Source organism: Theropithecus gelada, chromosome 15, assembly GCF_003255815.1.
Source record: "Theropithecus gelada isolate Dixy chromosome 15, Tgel_1.0, whole genome shotgun sequence".
Classification (NCBI taxonomy): Eukaryota; Metazoa; Chordata; class Mammalia; order Primates; family Cercopithecidae; genus Theropithecus; species Theropithecus gelada.
In genome coordinates this window covers 30,555,428-30,582,996 of record NC_037683.1, presented here as the reverse complement: position 1 = coordinate 30,582,996, position 27,569 = coordinate 30,555,428, and the positions used below count along the sequence as shown (strand labels likewise).

The following is a 27,569-nucleotide window of genomic DNA, read 5'->3' as shown; positions in this document are numbered from 1 at the left end:
TAACAGGATTGCTGGGTCCAGTGGTAGTTCTATTTTTAGCTCTTTGAGGAATCATCACACTGCTTTCCACAATGGTTGAACTAATTTACATTCCCACCCCCAGTGTGTAAGTGTTCCCTTTTCTCAGTAATCTCATCAGTATCTGTTGTTTTTGACTTTTTAATAATAGCTATTCTGACTGGTATGAGGTAATATCTCATTGTGGTTTTGATTTGCATTTCTCTAATGATCTGTGGTATTCAGCATTTTTTCATATGCTCATTGGCTGCATGTATGCCTTTGAAAAGTGTCTGTTCATGTCTTTTGCCCACGTTTTAATGGGGTTGCTTTTTTTCTTGTAAATGTATTTGTAAAAGTTCCTTATAGGTGCTGGATATTAGGCCTTTGTCACATGCAGCATTTGCAAATATTTTCTCCCATCCTGTAGGCTGTCTATTTACTCTGTTGATAGTTTCCTTTGCTGTGCAGAAGCTCTTAAGTTTTATTAGATTCCATTTGACAGTTTTTGCTTTTGTTGAAATTGCTTTTGGTGTCTTTGTCATGAAACCCTTGCCCATTCCTATGTCTGGAATGGTATTGCTTAGGTTGTCTTCCAGGGTTTTTACAGTTTTGGGCTTTACATTTAAGTCTTTAATCTTTCTTGCGTTGAATTTTGTATATGGTGTAAGAAAGGGGTTAAGTTTCAATCTTCTGCATATGGCTAGAAAATTATCCCAGCACAATTTATTGAGAAGGAAGTCCTTTCCCCATATCTTGTTTTTGTTCATTTTGTCAAAGATCAGATGGCTGTGGGTGTGTGACCTTACTTCTGGGCTCTTTATTCTGTTCCATTGGTCTATGTGGTTGCTTTTTTACCAGTACTATGCTATTTTGGTTACTGTAGCCTCATAGTATAGTTTGAAGTTGGGTAACATGATGCCTCCACCTTTTTTCCTTTTTCTTAGGATTGTCTTTGCTATTCTGGATCCTTTTTGGTTCCGTATGAATTTAAAATTGTATTTTCTAGTTCTGTGAAGAATGTTATTGGTAGTTTGATAGGAAAAGGATTGAATCTGTAAATTGCTTCGGGAGGTATGGCCATAGTAATAATACTGATTCTTCCTATCTATGAGCATGTAATGTTTTCCCATTTGTTTGTGTCATCTCTGATTTCTTTGAGCAGTGTGTTGTCATTCTCATTGTGGAGATCTTTCACCTCCCTGGTTAGCCGTATTCCTAGGTATTTTATTCTTTTTGTGGCAATTGTGAAATTACACTCCTGATTTTTGTACATTGATTTTGTATTCTGAAACTTTGCTGGAGTTGTTTATCAGCTGAATGAGTTTTTGGGCAGAGACTATAGGATTTTCTAGATATAGAATCATGATATCTGCAAATAGAGATAGTTTGACTTCCTCTCTTCCTATCTGGATGCTCTTTATTTCTTTCTGTTGCCTGAATGCTCTGGTCAGGACTTCCAATACTATGTTTAATAGGAGTGGTGAGAGAAAGCATCCTTGTCTTAAGCCAGTTTTCAAGTATTTTCCCCATTCAGCATGATGCTGGCTGTGGATATATCATAGATGGCTCTTATTACTTTGAGGTATGCTTCTTCAATACCAAGTTTATTAAGAGTTTTTAACATGAAGGAATGTTGAATTTCATCAAAAGCCTTTTCTGCATCTATTGAGATAATCATGTGGTTTTTGTCTTTAATTCTGTTTATGTGATGAGTAACATTTATTGATTTGCTTTTGTTGGACCAAACTTGCATCCCAGGGATGAAGCCTACTTGGTCACAGTGAATTCTACCTCTTTATAGTTAAATGACATTAGAAAAACTACTTAAATTATTCAAAACTGTTTCCTCTTCTGCAAATGCGAAATGCATGTAAGGCAAAGACTTCGCAAGTGGCATGTGAATGTTACATGCATCATTTTAAAAGAACCAATTTCCAGAACCTCAACATAAATATATAACTAAATTAGTATGCTGGAGAAAGTATCTATGACACCTTTTCACAATTGCCTGTCTTTCATTTTTCAAAATAAATGTGTACTTCTCACCCCTTCAAATCTTACTAGATTACATTGCCCCGAGGTGAAAAATCTTCATCATGATTCAAAATCTTGACATTTGGAAACCCTTCTTTAATCAAGAAATAATAAGCAGGGTCTTTCTTTAAGAAGCTTTTCTTAACTACAGGCACTGTTTTACAGCATATCTCCAGAACTTATTCATCTTGCATGACTAAAACTAACAGATAGTCATTTAACAAGTCCTAGTAAAGTATTTTTGGAGGGCATCCCAGAAATTGAGAAAGTGAATGATTGTAATGATTGTGTAACAACTCCTTTTGCATGTCCAAATGTTTCAAATACTTCAATTTCAATAAAGATGTAAAGGACCTAAGGGACTTGTAAGCTAATAAATCATTTACGATACTTTTTTGATGATAGATAACTGATGTTATTTTTGGCATGCAATGCAGGAGGAACTCCAAGAATTGAGTGACATCAATTTAATACAACTTATTCAAGTCCCATGTACATACTCATATGAAGAAGGTTTTCAGCACTAAAATCCATAAAAGTGAAAAAAGGAAACAAAATTGATGTTGTATGCTCTCTTAACCTAACAATGAATAATACAAATCCATGGACATATGAACTAATTAACAATGCATCTTATTAAGAGATGAATTTTCAACAGTATTTTTATGTGTAAGAAAGTATCAAAATGTATAACATGCATGACAAATTATATACAAATAGCAACTGTGATAATAACTCAGTCTAGTAGCAACTTTGGTCACAGAACATTTAAAAATTAATTTCAATTTTTATCCACAATTTTTGTAGTAGAAAAGTACAATTTTGTGATCAACAGAAGGAAAAAAATATATTGCATTAGAATAGAATCATGTAGTGGAAGCAGAATAGAAGAGGACTAAAATAAGAAGCCACCAAAATTTCTATAATGAAAAAGGTGCTTGTTAACAAATGGATACTAAAAACATTTGTGATAATATTTAGATTTTAGTGGGTATATTTGAAACTGATACAATGATTTTATTTTAAAATGTCAATACAGTATTATGAATTACCATCTTTTAAAGTCTTGACAAAAAAATTTAGATAGCCATTTAAAAATCAACGAGGGATTCGTAAATTTTCCTTTTTTTTTTTTTTTTAGGGGTTAAATGAGCAACAGTGTTTGAAGATCATGATTCAGTTAGTAGATGTTAAATGTTTTCCCTTTGTTCACGTATCATTTGTATTGGAGAGAGTATCTTATAAGGGGCTAGGGAAAGGAAGAAGAGAAAGATAAGATCTTATAACAATAAGCAGATATTGATCACAATCCTTATCTTGAGAATTATTGGCTACTGTCTACATTTTTTGAGTGTTTCTAAGGAACACAACACACTGACTTTGGGGGTTTGTGATGCTTCACACCAATAGTCTAATTTTATGTGTGTTACAATCATGATAGACTGGAAAATGCACTATCAGGGCTGAATACCTATCTCATTCAAAAGAAAATGGAACAAACTAGCCTAATTTAGGCAACAGTTACAAATTCTCCAGCTTAAGTTGATGGAACCAGTGTCAACATGCTAGCAATATTCCTTCATAAAAAGCAAATGGGAATACATTGTACAAATTCCTTATACCTTACAAATCCATTATTACGTACCACTGAGGATATTTTGGGGGGAAAATCAGCCAAACTCTGCTTACAGAACAAGATTTCCAAATGTTTTGGTTTTCATTCAAGAATTTCTAGAGCTCATTGTCCTCTCTCTTTCCAAATAAATGATACAATATTTACACAGGAAAATGTGTGTATGTGTGCAGGGTAGGGGTGGGGATTTGTGTGCATATATTTACATGTATAATAAGATACTCCCAAATAAATATTCCAGTGTTTCTATTTCGAAAGTGTTTCCTCCTTGTATGAAAATAACATAGCTGGAGCTTTGGCTCAAGTTATCTGGCCCTCAGCCTTGGCCTCTATCCAGCTATAATGTTTAATCTGCCAATCATGCCTAACTCATTGAAATATAGTCAATCTCTGCAAAAGAGCACTGTCCTCAAGATGCCTGTTGTCTCTATACTTTGTGTCTCTCAAATTCCTCCAGGGGAAATTCAGAAATCCAAGCAACTGCTTGGATTTACAAGAGTTCACCGACTACTCTCAATGTGATTTGATGATCTGTGCATCTTAAAATGACTAATCTAGGAAAGCAACCACATGGTTTATTTGATTTGTTGTTAGCAAAGGTTAATCAAATGTAAATATTTTGGTTTTAAATAAATTAAAAGCATTTTTAAAATTTCTTACCTAGCACCTTTGTGCTAGGAATCTTGTGGTGCTCAAGGCAAATGTGAAAATCTTGCAATTGCCTAAGATTTCAGTAATGAGTTCTGTTCCATTTAAAATTCGGATATTAAAGTTTGCTTCTTACTGACATCCTTTTTCTTGAGCACTTACTTATTACGGGCTCTGAAGACAAGCAGTGGGGACACCAAATGAATTAGAAAGTCACTGCCTGTTAGCAACATTTATGAAGTAGGAACAAAGACAATAGCTAGGTGTGATGGGAAAGGGAGCCAGAAAAAGCATGAAGAAAGATCCAAGGAATGAAAGAGCGTAAGAGCTGCAGAAAACTAGAACTAGTTCAAGCTCTCAGCTCAAAGAATAAAGGAGAGGTCAAGTCATGCAAAGCCTTTATACCATGCAAAGGAGCCTGAACTTTATTGTATGAGTGGGTCATAATTCAAAAACATTAAATAGAGTACAGTATGACCAGATTTAAATTTTATATAACTCATTCTGTTCTTTTCTTTCTGAGTATTACGTTCAACAATATGAAGATGCTACTTTGAAAGTTTAAAATGATCAAATATTGATAATAAATATTGATGATATTATAAAGGACAAACTAATACTTAACAGATTTTGAAAGTATATATATAAATATTTAAATATACATATAAACGTATTTAAATTTAAATACATATTTAAATAAAAAATGCTTCATGAATTTGCTAGTCACCCTTGCAAGAGGGGCCATGCTAATTTTCCCTGTATCATTCCAATTTTAGCATATCTGCTGCCAATGCAAGCATAAAAATTATATTCTTAATTGTGAGTCTGTTTGTTAAATTTCTATCCCTATGGTTAGACTACAGATTGTGCAGCCAGAAAACTCGAGCTCATATCCCAGCTTTATTAGCTGTATGACCCCTGGACAAATTGCTTAAGTTCTCAGACTTTCAGTTACCTTATCTATAAATGAAAAAATACTCCAGAGAGTTATTGTAAAGATTATGTGAGTTAATATAATCAATGCTTAGAAAACTGTCTGGCATATAGTAAGCACTATTTAATATTAGCTACTACTATAATTAATATCAGTTATTGCTATCATCATCATCATCCTCATCCTCAGTATCCAAATGCCTAGGTGAAAGATAAAGGATGAAGAAAGTCATACTAGTAACAGAAGTAGAAATGTAAGTAACACCTTCTTTTCATTAGATCCACAGTTTTGCAATACTATTCCCTTAGCTGAAGTTTAATAACTAAACCCAGAATAATATTTTCTCCATCCTCTAAATCTAATTATGTGGTGTTAAAATACCAGACCTGCATTCCTGAATCATCCAAAATATTTGCAATAAATGAAACTGAGTTATGTACGGTTTTCTTTTTAAAGAAAACACAGCAAAATACCAACACTTTTGTAAAACATTGATTGATTTACCACAAGAAAAGTATTGATATCCAGTATTCCTGTTTTTCTCCATTTCTGGTTTCTTAAGGAGTAATGTAACATCAAGATAAAAGAACAAGAACGACAAGACCACCAGATAAAAGCACATGATTAATCTGAAACTAATTCATTGAAGTTTTGAGTCAAGAGAAATTATAAACCAGTTCAAATATATCATGTATTATAAAACCGAACTCTTTGACAGACTATTACTTGTCAGTGATTTCTAACAAGTACCTCTAACAAGGACTTGTATTCAAGTTAAGATTTTCATGACATGGAACAGATCTACAATTATTATAATCTTTTTTGTGCATCAGGATCTTCTCCATGAAGTAGCTGCTAACTGTGACAGTGGCATTCATTTCAAGGGAAGCCACTGCCTCGGCCACAGATTTGAGAGGTCATTATTAGAAGACAAAGTTAACCCAGACCACCAATCTCCCAGAACAACAAGAAAGAAAGAGAAGACCACAGTAATATCATGATGGTCAGCTTTCTTTGGTCTCAAGGGTACCCTGTGAGATAGCCTTGGCCTGGAAATTGGGAGACCTTAATTCTACTTCAGCTCTGTCACAAATTTACTATATGATGATGGGATGGGATTTCCTCATCTTTCGAACGAATGATGGGGAAAAACCCTTATGGCCATTTCTAATATTCTACTTGTCCATGAAACTAACAAATATAACTTGTCTCAGCATCTGTCCTTATCCTAATCAAGGCAAATAACCTCTACTTTTTGTCTTAATTTATTATTATTTTTTAAACTTGTCATTGACTTGAAGCTTAATAATGTCTGCTTTCTTCAACATTCTATGGCACATTATTCCTCTGCTTTCTCCCATCTAATATTCTTGCTTTTCACTGGATACTCATCAGATTAAAAGTGTATTCCACCTTTAGCAGGTGCAAGAGCTCTTTGCTAGGTGCAAGGCCTGTGCACCAGCATGCACTGATGAATGCATGGCATAATACTCCTAGTCTAGCCTAGAACAGAATTCATAAGATATATGGTTGTCACTTACTTCATACTTGAAGTAATTATCTTAATGCTCATTCATTAGCTTTCTCATGACATTTATATTATCTCAAAATAATGGTTAATAATAAAATCCACCCCTGGTTGAAAATTGATATGCCACATACCATCCTATGTATTCTAAGTATATTCTCTATTAACCCAACCAGTTTTGCATACACATACACACATGCAATCTATATACATATCTACATACATCTATATACATAGATATCTACATATTACATTGACACATACCTATGTCCATTGACATGCATATATATGCATGTATACATGTACAAAATTATACTATAATTTAAGCCCATTTTACAGAAAAACTCAGAACAGAAGAAATTAAGTTGCTCATAGACATGTGGTTTGTAATTGGCAGAGGTTGAATTTAAGCCAGCTCTTTCTGTGTTGTGAAACATTTTGAACACAGTTCAGTGTCTGTTGTCTCTGAGAAGCAATGTATATAAGATGTTATTTTCAAACATGGGGGAAAACAGCAGTGTGATATCTTGAAAATAATATAGGACTTAGAGAAAAGTGTCTGGGGTTCTTCCCGGGGTTCTGCTGATGGTTGGATGTGTTATCTTGAGCAACATACTCATCTTTCCTGAGGCCTCAATTTCCTCTTGTAGAATGAGGGGTTTAGAGCAGATAATCTCTAGGGTTACTTCTGGATCTAAAAAGGAATGATTTCCTTCTGAAAGGCATTGTTTCTGCAATGAAGATAAATACTCAGAATTCCAACTATTCAGAATGAAATTTAACGTCCCCTCCTTAAGTAATAAAACAGCTATGGTCTAGTCATCCTTCAGATCTCAGCTGTCTAATTTGAAACTTCTGTGTCATCTGTTCTTCATACTATGGGCATTTTAAAATAAAATTTAATAACACATAACATTATTGGCAATTACAAACTGATTTTTGCAGTAGACTGTAAGTCCCAAGAAGGGAGTGACCATATCTGTCTGCTCACTATTAAATACCTACCTCATGCCTAGCAGCAGACTTGGTGTAGAGAACATCCTCAACATTTATTTACCAAATGGATTTTAAAGGGGCTCGCTGCTTCCAGGTTTTTGGTCCTGGATGACGTATAGCTAAGATTTCTTTCTGCCTTTCTGAAAGGAGAGTCTGGTCATGAGTCCTTCATGCCATAGGAATGATATAATTTCTTTTCTCTTAGCTCCTACTATTCCAGAGAAGCCAGTGATCAGTACTGCCTCCTACAGCTACACAAAGACACAGGCACCTCTTGGAGTTCCAGTTCCACTTTTCCTAATCTCTTAGAAATATTGAAGATGACCGTATGAAAATTTGTGTTGATGCAACTCTATATAATTTAAATCTTGTATGTAAGAAAGCATCACTGAGTATCAGTAAGCTAAGGCTTACTAATTTAAGGGCAGGGATGGATAAACTAATCCTTATGTGCCTGGTGTTCTTGGCTAGAACCAACAGCAGAAGTGCTCCAATCCCTTCTACTGATGCACTAATGACAGGCCCACCCAACTACGTACATTTCACGGACTGCTGCGCCTTTCATCCTGTAATGTGTTACTGGTAGTAGACAAGGCTACTTGGGTAACTGGGGGCAGTGGTTTTGTGAACTGCCCCTTCTCTCTTCCTGCTGCTTGTCCCCTGGGATGCAAAGTTCTAGTGCTGTGGAACAGCAAGAGACACAGCACAGAGTGACTGAGGCTGTAGGCAGCCACAGGCCAGTGGCTGGCTGGCAAGGAGTAGTTCAGTCTAGGACCACACGGAAAGCAGACATGCTGACTACAGCATCCAGCAAGGAAAATGAGCTCTTCTGCTGGGGTTTGGTGGGCTAGGATGGGGGAGTAAGGAAGGGGGGTTGGAGAGAGTGCCAAGCTGGGCTGTTGATGAGAGTGTGGGAAGATTCAAAGGGAAGGAAAAACAAGGGGAGGCACTTTGCCAACTCAGAGGCAGTTGAGCTGATCCCCTCCCAACCCCCCACCCTTTTTCTGCTTAAGTGAGAAATTCTGCTGGGTGGGGTGGGAGCAGGGCCAAGAAAGGAGTGATTCTGCTGGGTGAGCACGGATGGTTGGACCCAGGAAGGAGGTTTCTGCCAGCTGGGATCAAGGCCAGAGGAAGCAGGAAAAATTAAGGGAAAGGAGATGAGAGGCAACAAGAATAAAAAAGAGTAAAAGAAAGACACAAGAGGAAATGTCCCTAGGGAAGAGGGAAAGAAGAAGGAAAAAAGAAAGGAGAAAAGAAGAGAGAACCTTTCAGACAGAGAAACTCATTTCTGTGTGGAGAGCAGACCCATCTACAAAATGCCAGAATAAAATAATGTTCACATGAAACAAGCAATGAATGACCACATGGTACAAAATACAGGAAACCTAGCTTTCCTAAATTTTCCTTGTGGGTGTTAATTTCCATGGGAATACAGTTTTCCTAAACAGCAAATCATGAAAAAACTGCAAACTATAAACAAAAGTTGCTCTTTAGGTAAAAAAAAAGATCCAACAAATGCTATTCAACACAGAAAAACTATGTACTACTTCAAAATATTAGATTTTCTTAAAATATAATGTAGAGCACAAGATTCCTAAGTTTCCCTTCTTGCCTCTCTAATAAGATATAAAAATATAAAGATCTTCTTATAAGAAAACCTAGAGAGGGAAAAATTACAAATGTCAATGAAGTAAATTCCATTCATTATTATTTTTTAATTGATGTATAATAACTATCCATATGCATAGGGTACAGTATATTTTAAAAATATGTATATAATGTGTAATGGTCATATTATGACAATTACCATATCTGTCACCTCAATTATCATTTCTTTGTGTTGGGAACATTCGAAATCCTCTCTTCTAGCTATTTGAAGATGTACACTAAATTATTGTTAACTATAGTCACCCTACAGTGTTACAGAACATTATAACTTATTTCTCCTATCTAGTAGTAATTTTGTATCTTTTACCCAACGTCTCTCCATCCCCTATACCTCCTACCATTCCCAGCCTCTAGTAAGCACTCTTTTCTTTTCTACTTCTGTGAGATCAACTCTTAAAAATTTCCACATATGAGTGAGAACATGTGGTATTTGTCTTTCTGTGCCTGACTTATTTCACTTAACCACTCCAGACTCATCCATGTTGCCAAGAATGACAGGATTTCATTCTTTTTTTATGGCTGAGTAGTCTTCCATTGTGTATACAGACCACATTGTCTTTATCTGTTCTTCCACTGAATAGACCCTGAGGTTGATTCCGTATCTTGGCTATTGTGAATAGTGGTACAAGAAACATGGATGTGCAGATGTCTCTTTGACATACTGATTTCCTTTCCTTTGAATATCTGCCCAGTAGTGGGATTGCTGGATCATATGGTAGTTCTCTTTTTAATTTTTTGAGGAACCTCCATATTGTTTTCCATCATGGCTATGCTAATTCACATTCCCACCAACAATGTTTAAGAGTTCCTCTTTCTCTCCATCCTTGCCATCATTTGTAATTTTCTGTCTTTTTGATAATAGCCATTCCAATTCCATTTTGAAGTGATGGCAGTTTTAGAACTTTCTGATGCACTTTGGTGGAGGCTCCTGAAGAGTTTAAAAAGCCATCAAGTGAACGATGCATTTTTTTTTTTTTTTGTGACAATCTTGCCAGTTACATGTGGCATGGTGGCAAGAATTCCACTGGTTTTGATCTCATAGTGACACTGAGGCATATTTTGGTTTATGTGCCTAGAGGACAGATTTGGCTGTTTTATTAGACTAATTACAAAGACTTCAAATCTTTCTCCTCCAAGTTCTGAACCTAGGCTTCAAGGGGCCTTACAAGCCTCCATTCTTCTTCTTGGAACCCTGCCGTCCCCACCTGAACAAGCCTGGGCTAGTCTGATGGAGCATAAAGGACAGCCTTGTTGTCCTAGACAAAGCCATTTTAGATCAGACTATTGTCAGACACCCAAACACATAAGAGAATCCAGCTGAGATCAGCCAGCAGCCTACTCACCTCACCACTGACAGCAAATAAATGAGTCAGCACAGCTGAAGCCCCAAGAGCTGCCCCACTGACCCCACACACTTATGAGCAATAACAAGCATGTATTCCTTACAGCCATTGCATTTTAGAATCATTTGTCACACAGCAACAGACACTGTTATACATAGACTGGAGACTCACCTGTGCATTCATACTGCAGACCTTTCCCGTAATACCCCTTTTCACAGATGCACTCGAAATGGCCTGTGTGTGTCCCACACTTGCAGCTTGCCATTCGGTCACAGCAGTCCTTGCCTTCGTCACAAAGATATGAGCAGTGGACCATGTCATCTTGAATAAAACTCCCAGAAGGTAAATCTACAAATAACATGACAGAGGGCGATAAAAAAATGCGTCACAGTTGAATGTTACATTCTCTAGTCATTAAAATTTAAGTGCAAGCTGGAGAAAATATCTTTCCATATCCGTCTAATTCCCAACTGCTTCCTGCTCCCACCCAAATACGAATGTGTGTTATTTCTACTAGCGCACTCTGGGAATTCATTGCAGCCAGTTAAGTTATTCCAGTCTGGGACCTCATCATAAGTTCTCAAGGCCATGCAGGGTCAGGCAGAAATTAAGTACTTTAGTGAGGAATCTCCAGATGCTGCAGGAAGCAGTGCAGTCGGTTCTGCAGGTCATTCCCCCGGCTTCCAAAGCAGCGGCATTCCACTGCCTCTGGGTGAGGTCAGGCCCCAGCAACCAGATTCCCCAAATCCTTGTTCCAATGAGAAACAAAGCCACCATCCTGATCACTGCACAAAGATGTTAATTGTGAGCCACCAACTTCGGAATAAACACCATCACTTCTATGGTATTTGAGTAGGTAAATAAAGACCATTCTTATTACTTGAGCTGTGCTCTGAAGTGAGGCATCCTGCAAATGCAGTAACTCAGGCAGACCTGTTTAGAAAGTGACTCGACAGGGTGGGGTAAGGTTGAATATGATTGACCCAGAATGGATGGCCTAAAATCAGACAAACAGTATGTCCTTTATTCTTTTCAAGAAGTTTGAAAGTTGTAGACTAAATTCCAATACTAGGTCCATGGGGCTCTAAGCCCAGATATGATGGGCTCATAGTAGGAATTTAAGTGAAGTTCCAGCAAGACACATGGGCTGCAATTGGACACCTGGGAAGGAGATTGGTGGTAAACTCAAATATAGAACATCTGTCTCATCTAGATAGGGGCAAAGCAAAGGGAAGACTACAGCCCCAACGGAAAGAACCCAGCGCAACCAGGTACCCTGGTGAGCTCCTTCCAATAGACTGTGGTGTAGGTAAAAGATCTGTAACACAGGCCCCCAGGACTTAGCTCTGAGACACTGGACTACAGGTTTCTTTGGCAGTAAAGCAAGTCAGGGAGCAAGGAAAACCTAGTTGTCCAACCTAGGTAACATAGTGAGACCCTGTCTCTACAAAAACAATAACAATTAAAAAAAAATTAGCTGGGCATGGTGGTACACGCCTGTTGTCCCAGATACTTGGAAGACTGAGGTGGAGGATCCCTTGAGCCTGGGAGGTGGAGGCTGCAGTGAGCTGTGATCACACCACTGCACTACAGCCTGTGTGACAGAATGAGACCCTGTCTCAAAAAGGGTGAGAAGAAGAGAAAAACATAGCTGTCAAGACTAGTGTACTAGTATTCAGGTCTGAAAGGGAGATAAGTGGAGGAGGTACAAATGGGGAAAGTTATTATTCTATAACCTATGTCTATTGAGAATGGCCAGAAACATGAACAGTAGTGAAACCCAGAGTGGATCCATCAAAATTGAAAGTAGCTACAGAGAACACAGAGGCAGGGGAAACGAGGCTCATTTCCTTTCATCTGATCATGTCTTTCCAGCAAAAACAGGGTTTTACTTACTAAACCTAGAAACTCAACTAAAGTATTACACATTTTAGATATTAGTTTAGTGTAATAAATGTGGTGTCTTCTAAAACCTTATTGCATTATGGCAACCAAAACCCTTTCGTTGTTGACCCTAGTTTTCTGGGTCAACTTCCATCAGGACAGAAGTCCCCAGTCCTAGAAGACAGAGGGACGACAGGAGTTGAAATTTGTTGATAGCACTCATAATTTCATAATCCCATCTGGCAACACCTACTATCTCCAACTGCAATCCCCCTGTTTTCCCACTTAATATATCAGTTTCCTTGGAGAAAAGGAGAAACAAAGGTAGTCAGTTACTGAACTTCTTCCGTGTGCTAGATACTATATTGGTGATGTTGTAAATATTTTATTTAATCCTCCTGAAAACCTCTGTGATACATATAATAATATTTTCCATTCTTAATGGAGAGAAAAATTGAAGTTCATCGTTGTTAAATAAATTGCCTAAGGTAATTAATAACAAATAATAATTTATGTTAAGAAATAATAAATATCAGTAATAGTAGACAGTTTATTGAGTGCTGAGTATAATAAGCCATCAGGAACTTTCTCATCACTTTATATGTATTAACCCATTTAATCCTTGTAATAATTCTATGAAGTAGGTACTATTCTCATTTCCTATTCTATTTACAAGAAACCTAAGGAATATAAAAGATAAATGATATGTAAAAACAAAACAAACAAAAAAACAAAAAAACTCAGCTAGTAGGTAACAAAATTGGGATTTAAATCCAGACATTCTGGATTTTTAAGGCTTAGTTGTTAAAAATTAGATTTCATTAAGTTGCAGGCCCAGAACTTAAATCTAAACCTGTTTAAACCCAAATCCATACTCAGTTTCTTGCTGCTTCTAAGCCCTGTCCTAAGTCCTTGCTCACTTCACTAAAATCCTAGCCTCCAAAAACTTTGGCTAGCATCATCCCTCAGAGAGATCAATCTTTTTTGCTTTAAGCATAGTGGCTCATGTCTATAATTCTAGCACTTTGGGAGGCCCAGGTGGGAGAACTGCTTGAGCCCAGGAGTTTGAGACCAGCCTGAGCAACATAGCAAGACACCATCTTTATTACTTTTTTTTTTAAAAAGAAACTCCAGTAGAGCTAACCTACCTATTATGAACATCACTAATTTCCTAGAACTCATGTTGCCATGGTTTTCCCCTCAAACCGATTCTTTAACACGGATACCTGCAAGGATCAAGCCTAATTTGCCATATCACTTTAATCTGAGGCTAGATTTTCTGTGATCTCTTCCTAGTCTGTGTTTTCTTCTCCTAGCTCACTAAGACATAAACCTATATTCTAATAGGAAGTTTAGCTTAAATTACATAGCTAACTTAATATAATGTATAATTATGATATAATTGATAAATTAAAATTTATAATTAAATTATGAGTGATGCACAAAAAGCTCTAATAATGATGCATTTGCTGATTTTCTTCCCTTTTAGGGTTAATGCTCTTAAGTTTTTACATAAGCATATTTATCTTCAAATTGTCAGGGCAAGAAGTACGTGTTAAGTATTTATTGTTCCTATATCTTCATGTGTATTTCTGGAAACATTCTGGTGAGTTTCACTGAGCATGTCTCTGAATGTTTACTTCCTCTGTCCAGATAACTGTAAAGAGATCTAAGTCAAGGCTTCCCACTCTGTGTGTGGCCTCAAAACACACCTAAATTATTCCATTGATTCTAAGGTGGGAGCATATGGATATTTTAGTGAAAACACATAACAGCTGCTAAGAAAAAAACAAAAGGACCTCTCTTGTTGCAGGGTCAGAATGTTATCTCTGTGAAGTTTAGCACATTTCACGATGCCCAAAGGACACATGGGCATCATATTCAGCAAAGACCTTGTGAGGGTTTGATATTACCCTCCTGTGGGTTTCAAGCAGTGAGGGAAGAAAACCTCATTTAAAAGTACCTTTGTGATGCCATTAGGTTTCCATTACCTTCATGCAATGCTCGGCGAGCTAAAGCCTCAAATTCTTCAAAACTGTGTAGCAGGTAACAGTGCTCCTCCTTTGGGGCGGAAGCCATGTCATTCAGCTCTCGAATGTTCCCTTGCCATATGCCAAAAGTGAAGATCTCCACTCCTGAATCTCGCAGGGATGCCGCAATTGGTCTAGGGTCTCCCCCATTGGAATATCCATCAGTAATGAGAAATACAACTTTTGTTGAGTTTTCTCTAGCATGAAGAAGAATTTGCTGTAATGAAATGGGGAAAGTTAGTATGAATTTGTACTGTCTTGCCCTACTGTGTGCTTCTCTTCTTATGTAAGGCAGTACTTGCAAAGATCGTCAGTATTTCACAGGCATGAGGGATGGAAGCCCTAGTCAGAGAGTAAAACAGAAATAGGCCCTGATGAGAGCCTACAATGGTCTTCTCACAGAGCCACAACAAACCTCAAAAGCATTTAAAAACTATCATCATCATCATCATCACTGCTGGTGGAGCTTGCTAATGAAGTACAACAAACACTTATGGAATGAATTTTTAATCAATATTATCACTTAGTATTACATGATTTTTATTGATTCTCAGGCTCTCAAAATATGAACCAAATCTGAGTCCAAATTCCACAAATTATCTATCTATCTATCTATCTATCTATCTATCTATCTATCTATCTATCTATCTATCTATCTATCTATCTATCTTTATCTATCTATCTGTATCCAAACCACTGCACAATCATATGCTAAAATCCTAATGGGAAGGAAATTTAACAGAACATGTCTTTTCCAGAGTCAATAATGGCTGACCTGTTTCCTATATTTGTTTTTCCACTGCTCCTCCAAAAAACGTAGAATTGATTCAATACTTCGTCTTTTTGGACCACCCAGTACTAGCATAAAAACAGCCAGTTGGCCAGGCGCGGTGGCTCAAGCCTGTAATCCCAGCACTTTGGGAGGCCGAGGCGGGTGGATCATGAGGTCAGGAGATCGAGACTATCCTGGCTACATGGTGAAACCCCGTCTCTACTAAAAATACAAAAAACTAGCTGGGCGTGGTGGCGGGCGCCTGTAGTCCCAGCTACTTGGGAGGCTGAGGCGGGAGAATGGCGTGAACCTGGGAGGCGGAGCTTGCAGTGAGCCGAGATCACGCCACTGCACTCCAGCCTGGGAGACACAGCGAGACTCCATCTCAAAAAAAAAAAAAAAAAAACAGCTAGTTTTGGTGGTATCCAGAAATACTGATTCACTAAATCTGACACTGGGACTTTATTATTTTAGGACAAGTGAATTCTGTTTTACAATGATATATGCTCTTCCTTCTCTACAGATAGAATTTTTAGAAAATGAAAACTTTTAAAAAGACATTTATATATTGCCATTGATGCTTTGTAACACCAGACCATAAAGGCACAAGAACTCCAGTGGTGAATCTCGCATTTAATTCAATTTGCTGTTGTTGCTTTTCACTACAGATGGGTAGAAAAGATAAAAAAGCACCAGGGTATATTTTCTGGTAAGTTCTTAGAAAAAATTCCTGTTAAAAAATAAATTAATTTTTAAAAAAGAACTTAATGTTTATTAGGCAAGAATTCAATAAACACTGCATGTTTTTCAGAAGGTAGGCAGGAAGAGTGACAGTTGCATCCTACATTGTGTTAAAATGAAAAGGAGATACTGTGATTTTTTAAATGTTTGATACAATTCACTTTAGGGTGCAGACTCACTATAAGATCCAGATTCTCAGACTATGAGATTCATGTCTGTAGAAAGCAATCTTCATTAGTATATAATCAGTGGGTATTGATTGCAATTCAATAATTATTACCTAAATTTAGTTAGTGTTTGTGAATCAAAGCTAAAGCTGTTAAACCTGAATTTAAGGAAAATTAAGCGAAACTAACAATGCCTCCAGAAATATCTGGAAAGCCAGCAGTTAGAGAAGGGGTATTCAAACACTTCACCACACTCCTTGTCAAAAACCAAATGAGATCAAGGAAAATCGCACAGATGGGATCACACCAAAGACAGGCACAGAGGGTGGCTTCTGCGACAGAGTAGCATTCGGGACGTTACTGGAGACATTCCCCAAATACTCACACCAAGGGGCCCAATCAACACTCTTGAAATTCTTGGCTCTTAAAGTTTAAAAAGCTGCCCTCTTGATGAATGACAGGAAGATTTAGAATGAATGCTTGGTAAGTGTGAAATTTTTCCACTCTAGAGAAGAAAAAACCTCTGAGGAGAGGAAGAGGGAAAGAGTTAGGGGAGAGTAAGAAATGTGAGATGTTGCTGTGAGACCCTGAACTCTCCACACTCTCTCCATACCCCTAACTCTGTCACAGAAGAAGAGATGATTGACAAGCCTCCCTTTAGACCCAGAGGTCCCCAGGTCCTCTTTCCATCTGGATATCTGGGATGGTGGTATATCCCAAAGAAGTGCCCTTGGTCCCAATGACAGGACAATAGAGCAGTGGTACCCAACCTTTTTTTTTTTTTTTTTTTTTTTGAGTCAGAGTCTCAATCTGTCACCCAGGCTGGAGTGCAGTGGTGTGATCTTGGCTCACTGAAACCTCTGCCTCCCAAGTTCAAGCTATTCTCCTGCCTTAGCCTCCTGAGTAGCTGGGACTACAGGCTCATACCACCACGCCCGGTTAATTTTTTTATTTTCAGTAGAAACAAAGTTTCACTATTTTGTCCAGGATGGTCTTGATCTCCTGACCTCGTGATCCACCTGCCTCAGTCTCCCAAAGTGCTGGCATTACAGGCGTGAGCCACCATGCCCTGCCGCAGGAGCCACCACGTCCAGCCAGTCCCCAACCTTTTTGGCATCTGCGACCAGTTTCCTGGAAGACAATTTTTCCACGAACTGGGATGGGGCTGGAGGACAGTTTCAGGATGATTCAAGCGCATTATATTTATTATGCATTTTATTTCTATTATTTTTACATTATAATATAAAATAAAATAAGTATACAAGTCACTATAACGTAGAATCAGTTGGAGCACTGAACTTGTTTTCCCACAACTAGATGGTCCCATCTGGGGGTGATGGGAGACAGTGACAGATCATTAGGCATTAGATTCTCATAAGGAGCGCACAACTTAGATCCCTCGCATACAGTTCACAATAGTGTTCATGCTCCTATGAGAATCTAATGCTGCCGCTGATCTGACAGGAGGCAGAGCTCAGGTGGTAATGCTCGCTTGCCCACTGCTCACTCCTGGTGTGTGGCCCAGTTCCTAACAGGTCATGGATCAGCATCAGTCCACAGCCTGGGTGTTGGGGCCCCCTGCAATAGAGTAAAACTACTCTAATGGGTGGTGAAGGAGAGGGCACCTGATGAAGCTTATGTATTCCAGAGAGGTGTAGCAGAGAGAGAGTCAATGCAATTTTAAGACTCTTGATGGAGTCTTGCAATAATAAAGGTACGGCAGTAGATGACACCATAGACCTCGTGAGCCAACAAGAGATGTGTCTCTCTCGGGCAATATCCATGGGAAGAGATCCTGGAAGCCCCAGGAGATAGCTGCATCAAAGGTGACAAAACTAACCGATAGACATGCGGATGACCAACAAAGATCATCATGACTATTGATGAAACAACTGGGCATCTCAGAGGATGGGAGCACAGGACGTGTCAGAGCTGAGAGGTGAATCTCTCTTCCTTTGCTGTAACTTTGCCCAAGCCCCAGAGCTTCAAGTCAACTACAGGGAGGAAGGGAAGAGGTAATATTTCTCAACGTGACTTTGTTTTCAAAAATGCAGTGCTTGAGAGACTTCTGATTTTGAGTTTGCTTAGATGTGCCTACATGAAGTTTCTGTCATCAGGAGAATTGGGGTCACAACATGTAAATTAAATTTAGTATTGGGGAAACAGAGGTTAAAACATTTTAATCAGCAGATAGTGAATTTATTTATCTTTTACATACACAGTTTCTCTTCCTGATGAAACCTTGTGATATCTTGGAAAGTAGAGAAAACTTTTTGGAATCCTGCCATCACCACCTATTTAGAAGGAAAGGTAAGGGCTAGAAATGAAGGCCAAGGCTGGAAGAGAAGGAGGTCACTTTGACCCCTCTACAACACAGTTCAAAGATATCCAGGGCAGACAGGCCCAGTATTTCAAGGCCAAGGGTGGCTTCAAACAGAAGCCTAGTCTTCTTCCTAAATGTAACTTCCTTGAAGGCAGGTATTTTTGTGTATTTTTTAAAGTCATCAAAACCCAGAGACTAGAACAGTGCTTGGCAAATGATACGCGCTCAATAAATATTTGTCAATAAGGAGTGGCCCATCGTGCAGCAATTCTTCCAGATGCTCAAACAAAAACCTTGGAATCATCCTTATCTCCTGTGTCTTCCCGTGTCTTGCTTTAAAAAGTTTCCCCACCGCAAGCCTATTAAATATTCTCACATACTTTTCGTTAATGCTTATATTTTTAAAATATTTAAGTCCAAATAGATATCTTTTGTCTTTACTGTGACATAGAGACTACTTTTATTTTTATTAAACAGAATAAGCAATTTTCCTGCAAATCATTTACTGATTAAACTGTTCTTTCCCTGAGTCTAGTCTCTCCATCCAGGTTTATCACTTTACTTGTTTATTCTTGGCCTACACCATCCTGTCTCGGCTGCTATAGCTTTATACTATTTTTTTTGTGTGTGTGTGTGTCTGGTAAGGAAAGTCTACCACGTTTTTTTCTCTCTATTAAAATGTTTGTGTTTAACCTTGAATTTTTCTTTTCCAATAGAGCTTGAGAGTCTGCTTATGACACTCTTCATTAAAATGTGTCTATCTAATCATTTGATCCAGTAATCCCACATCTAGGAATCTATCTGAAAGATACACTAGCAGATACACAAAAACAGACAGAACCAAGGACCAGCCCCAGTAGAAATGGGCATCTCTAAAGCCCCCACTGTGGTCTCCAAATATTATTACCCACTAAAAGGAATTGGTGAAGAAATGGTTGCTTTCAGGTCTATGGCAGGGAATGTTCAAAATGAGCTTGCAACATCCTCTCAAGTAGGAAAACAAAGATGCTATTCAAGATCCCTAAAAACATGCCCAGAAGAAACAGGAGCCAGCCTAAAGAGGCTCCTTCTGGCTAAATAAAGGTCCATTTGAGTATCACTAAAAAAAAAATTGAAGTGGATTTAAATGTATCAAGTATAATATAGACATTTATGTGTATGTACAGGTGTGTGTGTGTGTGTGTGTGTATTTACATTTTTAGTTAGTACACATTCCAGGGGAAAAGTGTTATTGACATAAATAATTGGAACAAAGTGAAATATGTACACACAAATACACACTTTTTGTTGTTGTTCAGAACCACCTTTGAGGAAAAGTCCAATTATCTGTTATGTATGAGATGAAATGAGACATTTTAATTTGTCTTTAAAATTATACTTTTCCATATTTGAAGGGTAACTCCTAGTTCTAGTATGCCAAGATGTGGCAAGTTGCGTTTACACTATCCTTGCTCTTTGCCAAGTAATAACTCGCTTTCTGTCTGATTGTTCCCCTCTGAAGTCACCGTCTCACTTCCACAGACACCCGCCCTAAGCTTGTGCGCATTTTGATTACTGTTTCTTCTACAAGGCCACAGCAGTTAACTGTAAGCAAGACATTAAAAACGTGAGAATTTTCCTAGAAAGGAGAAGAAGTGGAAAAAAAAAAAAAAAAAGAAGGAGATTGTCTTTTCAGTGTGGTATTCTCAGTAGTGTCTGGCACAAAGTATTTGTTCATAACTATTTCTTCAATGAATGAATGGATGAATGAGTGCAGTGGATAAACTACAGGATACTCTGGAGCAGAGTTACTTGAGTGAGTCGGTCTTGAGTGAGTAGTTAGTGTGTCTGGGCACATGCACTGTGTATGTTCTGTATAGTTTTGTACAACAAAGATAAACTTATGTGCGCCTTGATTGTCCTTCTGAAACAAACGAATGCTATTTCATAATATCAATCTAGCTCCTGTCAATAACATTCTTTAACATCCACATTAGGATTTAGCAGTGATTTCTTGCTGTACTACTCATTACACACAAAACACTTCAAGCATGATTCTATTTTTCTTCTCTTTTTACAGAGAACTGGTGAATATTTACAGGAACCATTACATCTGTTGACAAGACAATATATTAAGCTTAAAATAGCAAGAATAGCAGGACTAGTAGTCCAAGCAAAGAATTACACAAGATCTGGGTTTGGAATGTACTTTAAGGATAGAGGAGGGGTGGGGATTTACTGAAAATAATTTACCCCTCGCCCCAATCTTTGTGCTTCATCGTACTTGAATAAAAACATTATTTCCATCAAAACATTTTTATACCCCAGATTTAAGAAGTAAATAGATTTGTGGTAATGTTTGTGGAACGTACTAGAAGCCCAGCACTTGATTCTCTTTTCAATGTTCCTGAAATAGTTTGCATCATCTGTTAGCCTTTGTGAGGCATTTAAGAAACAGAATTTTTGGGTCCAGAATACTGAATGAGACAAACCCTCTGCTGCCAAAGAAAAACTCAACATGGACTTTGTATGGCAAAAGGTTATCACCATCTGTATTATATCAAGCCTCTGATTAGCTTGTTTAAATATCTGGCAGGAAAGTAAGCTTCCCTTGTCCAGCAGTAGTCATTAGAATGACAAAAATGCAGGGTTGTGTAACATTGTTCTAACACCCGAGATCCATCACCATTACACAAGACTGCACCCCCACTCCATGTCAGGCTGCAAGAGAACTGTTTTGAAAAATTGTCTTGAAAGCAAAAGAGAGGTCACAGCAGATCTGGCATGGGGACAGTGTTTGCTCTTGGGCTCCATTAATTAAACTATGTGCCAATATCATACCAACTGCAACACAACCTTAGTTGCAATTATCCATTGTGACCAGCCTTGACTGAGAATACTAACTAGAGAAGCTAATAAAGTCTCTTTTTGTTATTGTTATTGTTTTGTTTTGTTTCCGGGGACAAAGTCTCACTCTGTCGCCCAGGCTGGAGTGCAGTGGTGTGATCTTGGCTCACTGCAACCTCTGCCTCCTGGGTTCAAACAATTCTCCTGCCTCAGCCTCCCGAGTAGCTGGGATTACAGGCATGTGTCAGCATGCCCAGCTCATTTTTTGTATTTAGTAGAGTTGGGGTTTTGCCATGTTGATCAGGCTGGTCTTGAACTCCTGACCTCAGGTGACCCACCCACCTCAGCCTCCCAAAGTGCTGAGATTACAAGTGTGAGCAACCGCTCCCAGCCATAAAGTCATGTTTTAAAGAACTTGATCAATCTTGATGAGCCAATAGAAAAAAATATAAATAAATAAATAAATAACTGGATACAATGAACTAATACCTACTATGACTATATGACACCTATTCTCCAAGGGGCAGAAAATTAGTAAATTATGTCAGTGTTTCAATCTGTTTTCCCCATATATTGTTTCTGTGTTAAGAAACATTTAGTTCAAACAATGCACCATAAGCTACTTGTAATACTTCGCCCTTCAAAGTCTAAAATTTCACCACGCTTTGTCTGTTATTTAGTTAGTATTTCTAATTTGAATCTCAGGTGTTCTTCAGTTCAAAGGCTGTTAACAGTTTTATATTTAACATTATTTATGTGAAGAGAAGCTATTCTGTTCATTGTTTTCTGGATTTAATATATTCTAGTATGTTTTTGTTTTTATCTCATCCTACTTCCAAGCTTTTCTTCTATATCACTGTTTCGCAGTGTTGATCTCTTCTCTATTTCTAATTGAGATTGAATCTCGGCATTGCATTTATTTTCCTTATTACAATATTTCTGTCTTTTATACAGTTTTGCTTTATTCTTTTCAGTTTCTTGGCCAGTTTCGTTTGAACTTTAGTCTGTTGTTTATTTTCTCTTTTCTCATCTCCATTTCAAAGTTTTATTAATTTATGTTAAGCACATGTAACCCCTTCATTCGTTCATTCGTTCGTTTGTTCCTTCCTTCCTTCCCTCGCTTCCTCCTTCCTTTCTTTTCTTTTGTTCCTTTCGTTCCTTTCCTTTCTTCCTTTCTTTCTTCCTTTCCTTCTTTCCTTCTTTCGTAGGGAATTCTTATACTTTATATCTTACATATCTTACATTCTACCTTTATTTTATTTAGCAGAAAATTTTCAAAGAAGCCAGATACAGTTGTGAGTTTTTATTCTGCTTTTTCACCATCCATGAATGAAGACGTATATTCAGTCATAGTGTTTGCAACAAACAATAAACCACTAACTGGGTAAAAGTAAAATGAGTGTTGGAATTTATGGCTGTAAATTTTGCTATCTATTATTATTAATATTATTAAAACAAGCTGATAACCTACCCAAATGATCAGCGAAGAGGTTAATCCTCTTATTTTTAACAAATAAGCCACAGCCTGTGTCTGAAAATGGATGGCCTAGATCACCAATCCCCAATAGAACTTTCTGTGATGCTTGATGTATCATTTGTTCCGTTTCATACAGTAGCGACATATGGCTATTGAGCACTTGAAATGAGGCTACTGTAACTGAGAAATTGAATTAATGACTTTGCATAACTTTAATCAACTTAAATTTAAATAGACACACGTGTCTAGTGGCTACAATACAGGACAGTGTAAAGCAAGATAGATACATCCTCATCCCAGGATGAAAAAACAAAACATCCAGAGAAGGCCTATGAAAATATTCTGTAAATCCAAGATATACAAAATCAACTGGAGGATTTGGAAGAGTATGTAATTTAATACTAAAATAAGAAAATAAGCATAATTACAGCTGTGGTTCACACCTGTAATCCCAGCACTTTGGGAGTCTGAGGCAGGCAGATTGATTGAGCCCAGGAGTTCAACACCAGGCTGGGCAACATGGAGAAACCGTGTTTAAAAAAAAAAAAAAATGCAAAAATTAGGCTGGGCATGGTGGTGCACACATATAGTCCCAGCTACTCGGCTGGCTGAGTAGGACAATTACTTGGGCCCAGGAGGTGAATGTTGTAGTAAGTCAAGATGGTGCCACTGCACTCCAGCCTGGGTGACAGAATGAGACCCTGTCTCAAAAAAAAAAAAAAAAAAGGAGAAGAAGCATAATAAACTGGTGCTTGTATTACTAGGATTTAGAAAGTCAAAGCCTCTATAAAAACAAGAAGAACTGAAAGCCATGGAAAGAGAATACACTAAAATGAAAAGAGAGATGTGTAAGAGAGGAATTTGATAAGAAACTAATGCATGAAAACTCAAAATAATGAAAGACAGAGATCCACATTGTCACATTGTTCATAGTGAGATAAAAATGTCAGAAATTCAAATTGATAAAGTTTAGTACAAATTTTAGTGTAGAAAGCTGTTGACTAGTCTCAAATAGCCACAAAATTTTATATAAATACTACCAAACTGAATTCAAATAACATTCAAAGAAACTTTCTTGTTCATGTGATAAGGCTTATTCCTCAAATATAAATATATATTAAAATTAGAAAGTCTTTTGCTCCAATGCAACACAATTATTATCCCAATTAAAAGGAAATAATAATCCAATATGCTGAAAAGACATTTAATAAAATTATTTTTTGCTTTGCTTATCAATAAAAATTAGGAATAAAAATATGCCTCATTAGTATGATAGATTATCTATCTCAAAACAATAATGGAAACCATGTTCAACTATAAAAGAACAGCAGATTTTCCAAGTAGATAAGAAATAAATCAGTAGTATTAAGTATTTAAAATCCTTTTGAAATTTCTAGCTAACATAAGAAGACACAAAACCATAGAAAGTGTTATACTTTTTAAAGCTTCTGCTCCTTCTCAAAAAGTCAGAAAGAAAACAACAAGCTGGAAAATACATGTATTATACTTGTCAAATATAGTATTAATGTCTTTAAAATATAAATAATTTTTATAGATCTCTAAGGAGGAGAAAAGAGAAAAAATAACAGAAATACAGTTGAGCGTTTTTGACCAAACAAAACAAAGACCAAAAAAAGAAATTGTATTTGCCAGAAAATATGAAAAATGTTTAACTTCACTAATACCAAAATAACATAAGTTTAAAAATAGTAACACTGTTTTTTTTAACTTCTCAAATGGCCAAGGTTTTCTTTAAATTTCAAAATTGCAAAATATGTAGGAAAACAGATATTTTTGTTGGGAATGCCACCTGTCCTGGTAATATTTGGGAGACGGTTTGACAAAGTGATCAAAGCCTTAAAATTTTCACATGATTTGAACTTAAATTCTACAGTTAAGAGTATCTTAAGGAAATAACCATGGATACACACACAAAATGATCAAAAGGATGTATGTGTATCCCAGAATAATTTGCAATGATAAAAAATTAGAAACAATATAAAGTTCCAACAATAGGACACGTACACTAGTTAAGTAAATTATAGGTAATCACATAATATTATTACAATGTCATTATTGAACACTATTAATTTTAAGAAGTAGCTAACCAAACACCATGATTTCATTACCTATATGTACCTTACATTAGTGTGCATGTATGTGGAAATGTACAGTGTGTCTGTGTGTGTGTGTATAAGTGTGACTGACTCATACAGTATATACTTATGTATACACACATAACGATGTTTTGGTCAATGACAGACCACATATACAACCGTGATCTCATAAGATTATATTGCCATATCTTTACTCTGCCTTTTCTATAGCTATGTTTAAATACACAAATATTTAACATACTGTTACAATTGTCCACAGTATTCAGTACTGAAACATACCGTAAGGGTTTGTAGCCTAGAAGTAATAGGCTATACCATCTAGCCTAGGTGTATAGTAGGCTATCCCACCCAGGTTTGCATAAATACAGTCTCTGATGTTCACACAATAACAAAATTGCCTAATGATGCTTTTCTCAGAGGGGTATCCCCATTGTTAAGTGATGTATGACTGTACATCAAAATGTTGACTGTCTCCTAGTAGTGTCTTTAGGGTTTTTCATTTACTTCTATGTTATAGTTTGTTGTTTTTGTTTGCCATTTCCAAATTTTCTCTTCTATGCTTCCTTTGGACAGCATCATGTAAACTCAGAACTTTGAGTCTCACTTATAGTCTAATGGCTCCTAAATCAATGTCAAACTCTTCAACTTCCAACGTGAAGTTCCAGTGGCCCAGTATACACCTCTGTCTGAATGCACCATGAGGTTCCTCAAACTCAACATACCCTCTCCACACACAAATACGGGTTCCCTCCTCCTGTTTTCAAGATATATCAAATATCTTTCAAGTCTGAAATCTGGGAGTAATCTATGGTGCCTTCTTTCTGACCTATCACATTTAGTAACCATCCAGATGTGTACATTTCCAAATTATCTATCTAATTCACAATCTAATCGCTCCAGTCATGGTTCAGGAATCTGAAATCTGGCTTCTTGAAAATCAAGAGTTGCTTTAAACATCTGTAGCTGAAGCTGTTCTTCTTTCAAATCCATTTTCTGACCTGCCATCAAAGCTATCTTTCTGAAATACTGATCTGATTGTGTCTTTAAACTTCTAATGTTTTCCCTCTGCCTACAAAATAAAGTCTAAACTTTTTTACGTGTCCTTTTACTATCTAGTCCTAGATAATGCTTCCAACCGCAACCCTTACCACACCCTTGTCTCCGGTCTACCCTCTCCCCAACCCCATTTTTGCCCTCTATTTTAGCTACATCAATCTATCTGGAGGTTCTGAAATATACCATGCATTCTTGATGTTTGCTCTGCTTGGAAATTCTTAACAACCCTTTCATCTCCCAATATGTCCATCTCTGATTCTTACTAGTTCTTCAAATTTTAGATCAAAGTTTCCTCCTTTAAACTTTCCCAAATTCTTCTGTTATGCATAAAATCAGTGCCCCCACTCACATTCCATTATATTAATCCCATCGTAATGAATTCTTATAGGTCTGACTACATCCCAAGCCAGAAGGCAAGATACTCTATGGCAGGAAATTGAATCTTATATTCTTACTCTATTGATAAAAAAGATTAACTATGAAGTAAGAGAATGAAAGCAATTGCCTTAATTTGTGCTAGCTGTATGTCCACCATGCAGAATAAATTAACACATTCTAGGCCAAAATGTTTTTAGTAAATTCCATCCTGCAATCATGAAATGAAAATTCATGTAAGTATCATATGTAAACTTATTTTACCAGATCCATAGTGAGCATCTATCATATACCAGGCACTGTGCTAGGGATTTACCAATTGTAATATTTGATGATACAACCATTAACCAAAAACAAACAAAATAAGTAAATAAATAGATAAAACAATGACAAAAGTATAAACTGGAAGCAGTATTCCGCAGTAATTGAGCTTTCCTATTTATACTGTAATTTTAAGTCAATCATTTTTAGCCAATCACAAATGCTTCATTTATTTTAAGTATTTACTTGGGCTTCACAGACTGAGAGTCTAGAAAGAAAGAAAAAAGTTGGTTGTCCCTATAACATTTAGGCTATTTATTACAGCCTAGCCAAATCACAGATGAACCAGAGGGTCAAAGAAGAACTAAATCTCAAATTTATGGTCATGAGGTTTTCCACCCACATACATGTTTTAGTTATTGAACACGGATACAAATCATTTTGAAATGAACCCATAGGGACAGTATATCAAATTGTGAAATGATATGCACAGGAGTTGATGAGTAGCAGACTTAATTAAATGGTTTAAAAAAAAAACATGCAGAAGACCAAACAAATTTCTAATAATGACAAATTCTACCATTTGGAATAAAGGCACATAGGGAATAAAGAAAATCTGAATAGCAAAAAAAAAAAAAAAAAAAGTCATCAGAATCCAAATGAAAATTGGAGGCTAAATGACCTATTATTCTTAAACAAATTGCTAATTGATTACAGGATAAAAAAAATCAAATTGGCTGGGTGCGGTGGCTCATG

General features: G+C 37.0%; 1 protein-coding gene and 1 non-coding gene across 2 annotated transcripts in view; both read right to left on the bottom strand.

Annotated features, from left to right (window-relative positions):
• SVEP1 (sushi, von Willebrand factor type A, EGF and pentraxin domain containing 1) overlaps positions 1-27,569 on the bottom strand; it is a 228,356-nt gene that overhangs the window by 183,105 nt on the left and 17,682 nt on the right. The window contains exons 2-3 of the mRNA XM_025359181.1: positions 14,660-14,915; positions 10,956-11,132 (exon numbers count right to left, since the gene is read on the bottom strand). Coding sequence (XP_025214966.1) covers positions 10,956-11,132; positions 14,660-14,915 — 433 coding nt within the window. The remainder of the gene's footprint in view (positions 1-10,955; positions 11,133-14,659; positions 14,916-27,569) is intronic.
• On the bottom strand, positions 5,008-5,111 carry LOC112608853. The gene has a single exon (XR_003116127.1). It is a non-coding gene; the product is annotated as a U6 spliceosomal RNA (small nuclear RNA).